The 9,625-nt window shown below is 38.9% G+C and overlaps 1 protein-coding gene across 1 annotated transcript; it reads left to right on the plus strand.

Annotated features, from left to right (window-relative positions):
- The first annotated feature begins 7,963 nt into the window (after positions 1-7,963).
- LOC127807368 (G-type lectin S-receptor-like serine/threonine-protein kinase At1g11330) lies at positions 7,964-9,381 on the plus strand. The gene has a single exon (XM_052345164.1). It carries the CDS (start codon positions 7,972-7,974, stop codon positions 8,935-8,937), a length of 966 nt encoding a protein of 321 aa, XP_052201124.1. The 5' UTR covers positions 7,964-7,971; the 3' UTR covers positions 8,938-9,381.
- Positions 9,382-9,625: the final 244 nt, after the last annotated feature.

Raw genomic sequence — 9,625 nt, forward strand, 5'->3', positions numbered from 1 at the left:
TTCTTGAGAATGCCAAGATATACTTATTATTGCTCTAACCTTTTATATCACCAAAGATAAGATTCAAGACAACTAAATCAAAGTCAATTGCTCACAATTCTTGGGGTGCGTATTAATAGGCACACAAAATTGAGAGTCAAATCAATAACTAGAGTTAAATTCATTCCAAATGCCATATCTAGGAAATAACCGTCCCACCATTTTCCTAATCTGCGAAGCACATTTCCTAAGAAAATCCAAATCACATGCCTACATCAGGGATTATTCCATTCCTTGGTAAGACCTATTTCAACCTATAAACACAATTTCTTTTCCACCGCAGCTCCTGAATTCCTAGGTCTATTCGTCATTACTTAGTAACCATAGCTTCACGAGTTTCTATTCTGTATGCAATTATCCTAGAGGAATTCTTTCTGCAAATTTCTAGTAATAGTCTGCCAAACATTATTTCTTTGTTCGAGATTACATTTCCTCCCCAATTCTCTTTTGACATTCATAGCCCACAAAGCAAATATCCAAATTAAGTCATCTTTCAAGCTCTCAGCCGTTTCATAAACGATTAAGGATTCTACCATAATGCTCAGTCTCGTAGGAACATGGACTCTAATCCGTACATAACATCCACGTTGTTGCCCAAACCTTGGCATCTGACCGTTTCCACAGTTCGCTGTGTTACTCCTACCCATGGGTATCACACCCTAAGCTGTAAGCCAACCACTAGTCATCTGCCTTCGTCCCTAGGCTCAGATCCGTTGTTACAGGCCAAACACTAATGGTGTTATCGTTACGTTAGATTTCCTCGTTCCACTTTCGAGAGCTATAATGGTTCTATTATTACTAGTCCAAATCCTTGATCTCTTGGATTCTCAATTGAGTGATGCATCCTTATCCCAACCATTCCCAATACCTCAGATTTTCCTCTACAATCTAATCTCCTTTAGTTTCCAACTTATCATGGAACCTCACGTTCTTGTTGCTATCCTTACAGATGCTATAATCAACCCTTCCAAAATTATTAGAAATCCATCCAGCACTATTATTGTATTCGGGAATTATACTAGGTTGCATAACTGTACTTTTCTATAGACTTATGTTACAACCATATGCTCCGTCTGTTTTAGAAGCTCCGCACTCCTTTATATGTTTCTGACATCCTATTTCATGATCAATTTTCAACTTGACAACTCACTTTATGGGTCATTCTTTCAATCATTCCCAATTCTTCCTTTGGATCAATTGGGATCAACTTCCACGTGATAAGGTCTAATCACTATATCCTGTCTCAAGACATCCTTACGAGCTTATCAAGCTTAGCAAACCCTATCTCATTACTTAGTGCCTTAAAACCCAAACTAGAATTTTTATGATTACCCCTTGGTCCTTAACAATCATTGTGCTAACTATGTGGTTTATAAAGACTTGGCATCCATACGACCCTTTGTGTGCATAATTTTTTTTTTTTATCTGCCTACCGCACACCTTGTTAACTCTTTTCTCCCAAGTCCTATCCTTCTTAAATCAACTAGGGTCAATTCAAGTTTTAGATGTAAGCGTCTCCTTAAGTGGAAATATCCAAGTCTATACAGTATATGTATATTTTCCTTAGAAACATTAAAGTCAAGCTCAAAATTCTCTTATCCCAAAATCTTTCTAATCTCCATGTTTTGTCCTAAATCACAAAATCTCTAGTTTATCATTGATCCATATATTACTTACAATCCCAAAAATCATCAAGTAAGGTTTCATTCTGCAAATCCTCTATAAGTTAAAAGATTCTTTCAAACTTTCAAGGGAAAATTCCAATCCTCAAAACATGCGAACTTCACGTTTCATATCCTAATAATTTTTTGTCGCAACTCGACCCTAACTATAGCTGATTTATAGTCGCTCCCTTTTTGTCTCTTAGTCACTATTCATAAGGGAAAATTAATTGGAAGCACACTTAAAGGTTCCACTTAAAGAGAAAATTTTTGTTGTTACTCAGAACAAACCAGTTACCACTAAGACAAACTTTTGTAATACCCCAAACAAGGATTCGATCCTTAATTAATTATGATTTGATCTCCTCATTTGATCCTAGGTTAATGTCCTCGATACAACTATTTTTTCTATTAAAACTTCCATAAGACTCAAGGTTACACCCTGACCCTCGTTACCCTTGAAATAACCTATGAAACCAACACATACCGTTTCCTTATGGTAATCTTTCCTTATTTCCTTTGTCATCAACTCTGGTCCTTTTATCTCAATATCCTCATCATTATTTTCGGATTCCTAAAACCCTCAAAAAGAGCTTATCGAATTATCTTGGGTTTCTTACTTCAGGTTGCTCTTTAGGATCCTCGATCTATATTGAGTCATTCTTTCCCTCGAATCTGATCAAAACCTGATTTACAATTAAGTTATGTCATATCAGACTAACCATCCACAACTCGCTTATTCTTAATAACCACCAGATATCCCAACATTCAGTGAAAATGATTTTGACTAATGATCTCCAATTTATGGTTTTCAGATCTCACGAATCCTCAGTTATGGTTTATCGAACCAACCTTACATTCGAACCATATCGTTGGGTGCTAACTCCCAATCCAACGTTCTATCACTTAACAAGGTCTAGTATTCTCTAATTAATAATCTCAAAGACCTCAACCGGTAAACCCCCAAATCTCTAAGTAGGGATTTTGTCTTTACGATCCATTAATTCTTTTTCCCCTAAGTCTCTATTTGAGATTTCCACTAATTGGTTCTAACTAAATCTATTCCTCTTAGGTCCCTACTTCGGATATCTAACTTAACTTTAAGATCTCCAAACCATTCCTCTTTCCCACGCCCTTTGACAAGTTTTCCTAATAACCTTAGTCGTTTCACTTATCTTGTTATGGCATGACATCACCATTATTAACATGTCCCAATCGGGAGATACTAAGACGATTCACTAAAATTTTTCCAAAAAAGATTTTATTCTATACTTCAAGTTGTACCAGAATCACCAAAGTATTCATTCTTTTAACATTTTATTGATCATATATCTATGTCCTTTCGACGACTCTTATTACCGACTCTCTCTCATTTCCCACTATTGTGCCCGAAACATAAATAGAATTTGTCCGTCTCCTCTTGTCTCTGAAAGTATATTCAAGTTAAAAACCTCAAATCTCACATCTCAAGCGTCTCCATACTATTTTCATTTATGTTCCGACTGTCTCTTAGAATCCATAATCCCGTTCTAAGTTCTCGTTCAACAGTTCTAACCATGTTAAGTTCAACAACCTAGCTTAACCATCCTAGGGTTTTAACCTAGGGTTCTGATACCAATTGTAACACCCCGCCTCGCCAGGCGTGTCACTATAAGGGTGTTTCTGGGAATCTTTTTTTTTTTCAAGTTCATCACACGCGGTGATTTCCAGAACAATCTTCACATGCAGATAACGATTCTCGAGAACCTCAGTCTTGCCCGTTTAACTAACAAGATCAATAATATTAACAACTAAACGAGACATATTATAACGCAGCGGATACATTAACATCAAAATATTGTGGCCTACCACGAGTTTATACAAGGTGTTTCTACACCGAAACACTTACTACAAAACTACCAAATGATAATCAACATTATCATACTACCGTTCGTACACAACCAAAAATACATACTAAAGCTTCCAAAATGATACATTGACTAGCAAGCTGACACCATTGGTCTCATCTGGCCACGTCCTTGCCCTCGCAGCAGTCCCTGGCTGGAATGTTTGAATGTTCCAAGGGCATAACCTAGATTAGATGATGAAACATCTAAGTGATGGCATGAAATAGTTTACATAATGCATGAAAGACATACGAGTATGGCATACATAGACAACAACAACATGCAACACGTCTAACTTGAGAAATCTCCCTGACATACTCAACCTCCTGTGGAAAATGCATTCCACACACCATTGGGGTTGACCTTGCCGCGACATACTTAATCTCTCGAGTACCCTACTGTGTCACTCGTTCACTTGGATTAACCTTGTCTCATTCTCAAGAAGACCCCACCCCGTCCCCCAAAGACATAACATTGACACAAAAACCAATGCCCCGATGATATGAAAATCACACGCCATGCACCGACTCTTTTGCAAGTAAAAACAGTTGATGTAATATAGCACATGTTCAATATGCATACAATGCCAAAATTACATAAGTAAAATGCATAAGCATAATATCCCAAGTTCTAGAGGGTATGATCGCTTACTTGAACTGGCTCAATCACATGCAACTTAAGTTTGGGAGGATAAACCGGTCACCTGAACCTACTATACACACAACAACACACTTCCAAACAATAGTAAGACTAGAATCAAACCACTCACCTCAAACGTATTCGGATCGCCTCGATCCTCGTGTACTGCCTCGATTTGCGTTTCAAATCACAAACCTTTAAACTTATACTCAACCTGGAGCCACGATACTCCCTAAACATCATATTTAATTAAGGAAGCATTAAAATCCATTTTCCTTAATTTTTTCATAATTTTCTCTATTTTCTCCTAATTTTCACCTTGATAATTCCAAAATAATTATCTCTTCAACCATTTTTCCAAATATTCCAACACAATAAATCCTAAAATAATTAAATAAAAATATTGAAAAAAGAATTACTAAAATACCCCTTCGCACGCACCTGGCACGTGGGTGCAAGTGATGTATGGCTCATGCAGCTCACGCGCCACCGTCTTCTCCAAAATTCTGGCTGCCAATGATGGCTCCGATGGCCGATCTGATTGCACCCTCTTAAAGCCCTCATCAAGTTGATCCTAGAGGCACCAATCTCAGACTGAAAGGCCACCGAAAAAGGCCCCAAACGACTAGTTGCAGGCGATCCGCCACCCGCTTCCGATCGAGCTTCAATCGGCCATTAAACTCACCCAAAATGCTTCCAAATGCTCCCAATCTCTTCTTCTTGACACAAGGATTCAAAACCCCTTAACCATTCTCTCAAAATCATCCAAAAATGCAGTCGATTTGATGCTTCAAAAGTCGAAGCCCTTGACCCCTATTTATAGTCAAATTCCGGCCGGATCTCGACCAATCACCGGCCAAGGTTTGCCCCCAAGCATTCCCTCGGTCGTATACGACCTTCCCCAGGTCCGCCTCGGCTGTCCCATCGCCGGAAACAGCCCCTATGTGCGATGGATTGCGGCGGCCATTTTTACTATTGCGTTCACACTGCCGTATTTTCATAATTTGCACTTTAGTCCCCAGATTCTTCAATTGACATTTCTTCCCTTTCCATAACGCCCCTACTAAATCCAACTATACCACTAAGGCCCACAAGTTTTGTACTTCTTATTTCATCCTTGAAATTTTCAAAAAACTATCGTTTAGACCTCCCTTGGGTAAATTTAAAAAATTACACTTAGGCCTGGTTTCCCGTTTTGACCTTAAATCTCTTTGTTTCAACCCAAATTTGCGCAAGGGTTGATCTAAATGTAAAATATTTGTCCACAAGACACTCTGTTAACTCTTTGAATATCTTTTACGTCGATTCTATTTTCTCAACCTGGTCAACAACTGTACCGAAAACTGTTCCCGACCCTACTTCTTTCGTCACCTAAAATCATAATTCGTATTATTTGTCGATACCATTGCATTTTCCTTGGATATCTAGGGTCCGGGGTACTCCCTCTGGTCATTGCGGTCAGTTAAGACTGTGATAGTGTGCTCTACAACCGCTTTCTTTCGATAATTTCAGTTATACCCTTCATCAAATACCATTTATACTCTTAATAATTTTTCGGGTATTACATGCGTGGTCACCAAGGGAAAACAACATTACACGTGTGCCACAGGGAAGACGGTACTGCGAAGCGCACAACCTAAACTCACTGATCGTCAGTTTTAAAGGATAGCATTTAAAGACCTCGCGAGTTGCGCGCTCCTCGGTAGCTCGCTGGGCGATTACAGGGTCAGCACGCTGAGAAACTTTCTCAACAAACTCGGAGTCGAACGACACCACATCTTACGCAATCTGGGCAAACATCCATCCGCTATGCTCTGAAAAACTAGAGGTGTCACCGTCTTCTACCCTGTGGTTGCGGCGCTTCTGATCTGATGTGGACATCTACGATGGAAAAACAAAAAAAAAAAAAAATAAAAGTCAAATCGCTGAGAATAGATTGGTCCTCACAAACCAAAGTTCCTAAGGTACTTTCTACCTATCAGGTCGCGCGCTTCACAACAAGGTATGACTTAAAATCGGGGGGGGGGGGAGGAGACTAAGTCTATAAACCTATTAAGCCTCATAAAATTGATGAAAGCTAGACCCACAAGGCACACAACCATCACCAGAAGGCAAAGTATGGAAACAAAATCGACAAAAAGAAATGGGAGCAAAAATAAAATAAAGTAAAGAACTACGAGAAACTTATTGTTCTTAAATCGATTGCTACAAAAGCCGAAGAGAAAAACCAGCAAGAAAGCGACGGTGAAGGGTGGAGAAGCTTCGGAACAGTCGGCAATGGAGTCTTCGAGTCAAGAAGAAGAAGAAGGTTGCAGAAGCAAGAACTGTTTTTAAAATGACACGGTAAAAGGGGGAAAAGAATTTCCTCACACTTTCATAGTTTGAGGTATTCCACCGTTGGATGAAAAACTGACGAACTACCTTAGATCTAATGGCGACGCATAGAGTCATAGGCCCACGGGTATAATGATTAAAGCAGTTACAAGGAACGTGTGCATTAAATGCACCACAAACACGTGCAACATGAAACGACGCTATTTAAAGCAACTGGGCAGATATAGAAAGAGGGACTCAAAAACACTTGTTATCTGCCTCAATCAACTTACATCAGCTCACAGTCCGAATATCGCATTGTGAGCTGGGGGGCTAATGTTATGGGCATTTTTCAGATAAAATTAAATGGGCTTGACTCGAACCAGAAGGTCGGACCAAACTCTCGAAGCCCACCAGGCCCAAGGAAGATCGTAGATCGAGCTCACAACAATGCCTCCTAGCTCGCCGGTTTATCCAAGCGAGCTCTCAGCGAGGCTTATAGCTCGCTGACCGACCTTTCAGCTCGCGTAACAAAAGACCACGAAATAATCGGAGCCGATATTCACACACCTTATCAAAAACAAACCAAATCCTTGAAAATATGAGATTCGTACCTTATTGTGTGGAGTCGATAAGGAAATACTATCCTCAAGATATTATCTTTCTATACTTAGAATTCATTCAAATTGTAAACACTTCACTCTATAAATAAGGGTGAAGAGCCATTGTATAAAGGGTAAACAATAATATACTGTGACTCTACGACAATAACCAAAGAACAGTTGTGGAGTAGGCATCGTTTTGATCGAATCACGTAAAAATCCTCCTGTGTGCTTTCTTTTCCTCTCTTTCGTACTTATTTTCTCAGTGCGAGCAAGATGAATCACGATCGACCAATTTTTACCGTCAACAATACTGGAATTTTTATAAAAAAATCAGATCACATCCGCCATTATTGACTTGGTACACATATATTAAATCCAAAATTAAAGTATTTGAAATAATGATTGGAGTCTGCAGTTAAAACCACACAAAATTAGTCAACCAAATTTGTCAAAATATCTCTTAGAATAATTGCAATGGAATGGTGCAGAATATCTCTTGGAATTTCTTATATTTATAAAGTTAAGATTTAGAGTTTTGTTTTTCTTTCATATAATAAAAAATAATTATTAAATAATTAAATAAATAAATTAGCTTAACAAGGACTCGATGGATGGATGCGAATTGTTAATTGTGCAAGCAACTAAATATGAATTAACCTATTAATTAATATTCTTTTCTAATTATGTAATCATTTCTTAAGAATTTTGATCGTTATTTCTCTGCCAACGTGGAAATAAATAAATATTTTAATTTCTGTCTGGAAGCATTTCAATAGTGGGCACGGACTTTTCCACCCGCCTGGCCCAGATAAGAATAATAATTGAGAGATGAAAGTAGTATACTTCCGTGGCAGTCGAATCGAAGCCGCCATGGAACTCATCATCTGCTGCAAAGGTGCAACAATGCGATTTCTTCCGCTCCATATTCTGTTCTTTTCTTGTTTTTGCCTGCTGAAATTTTCCACAGCCAGGAGAGACACCATTACACACGCACAGCCCATCGCTGATCCTGAAAGTATTATCTCCAGCAACGGAGCTTTTGAATTGGGATTCTTCAGCCCGGCTAACACCACAAATCGGTTCGTCGGAACCTGGTATAGCAACATCTCGGTGAAGACCGTGGTGTGGGTAGCTAATAGAAATAGGCCTCTGATTGATTCTTCCGGGACCATCTCAATATCTGAAGACGGCAATCTGGTGGTTTTGAATGGACAGAAAGAGATCATGTGGTCATCAAATCCTTCAATCTCGGCGGCAACGAGTGCCCAATTGCTAGATTCTGGGAACCTTGTCCTGCAGGATGGCTCGAGTGGAAAGACAATTTGGGAGAGTTTTCGGTATCCTTCGGACTCATTCATAGAGAAGATGAAAATCAGTAGTGATGCGAATACAGGGGAGAAAATCCTTCTGAGATCATGGAAAAGCCCTTCTGATCCATCAATTGGCAGCTTCTCTTATGGGATTAATCCTTTACCTCTACCTGAGGTCTTTGTATGGAAAGACGGTTCCACTTATTGGCGCACTGGACCTTGGAATGGTCAGATCTTCATCGGAGTTCCAGAGATGGCTTCTTTGTATATTAGTCGTTTAAATCTTGTGAATGATAAAGAAGGAACTGTCTATACGACTTTAACTTCTGCAGATGAGTCTTCGTTATTATACCTCATGCTGAATTACAATGGAACTTTGATGGAGAAGCATTGGAGTGAAGAGGAGCAAGAGTGGGAGGTTACCTGGCTGGCTCCAGCAACTGATTGTGAAGTTTACGGCAAGTGTGGGCCATTTGGAATATGAACACAAGGCTGTGGAACTAATAGATTCTGGGATAGTTTCCCAGGGCTCACAAATGGAGATGTTGAGATGCATCCATGTTGGCTTGCTGTGTGTACAGGAATTTGCAAGAGATAGGCCAACCATGTCAATGGTTCTGTCTATGCTGAGCAGTGAAATTGCTCATCTGCCCCTGCCCAAGCAGCCGGCATTCACTCAGCCACCGGTCTCTCCCCAAACACAATCTGCACACCAAAATTCAGAGGGACGTTCCACGAATGAGTGCTCTATTACAATTATAGAAGCTCGTTGACATTACTAATAGTTTAAAAAAGGCCAATTTTTAGGGTTTAATGGGGCGCGTGCTTTTGATGTTCTTATAAAGTCCTTTTTTGTTCTTTGTTTTATTTGTCATGTGACTAAAAAATAATTATTAAATAAATAATTAAGCTTCAGTATTCTTCATAAGAGATTTATGTAAAATTGAGCAACTATATGATTCAAATAAGGATTTGGCATTTTTACATTCTTGGCAAATCACTCAAAATATGTTCAGAAATGGATTTAATATCTATTATAATAAGCTTGTTCGATCTCTCCTATTTAAAATAGTAATTCTTCTTTTAAGTAGCACTTTCATTAGTTATTCTTTCACTTGACATGCTAAGTCAATTTCAACAATTTCCAAAGCAAATTCAATGTCTTACTTTCA

Source organism: Diospyros lotus, chromosome 8, assembly GCF_014633365.1.
Source record: "Diospyros lotus cultivar Yz01 chromosome 8, ASM1463336v1, whole genome shotgun sequence".
Classification (NCBI taxonomy): domain Eukaryota; kingdom Viridiplantae; phylum Streptophyta; class Magnoliopsida; order Ericales; family Ebenaceae; genus Diospyros; species Diospyros lotus.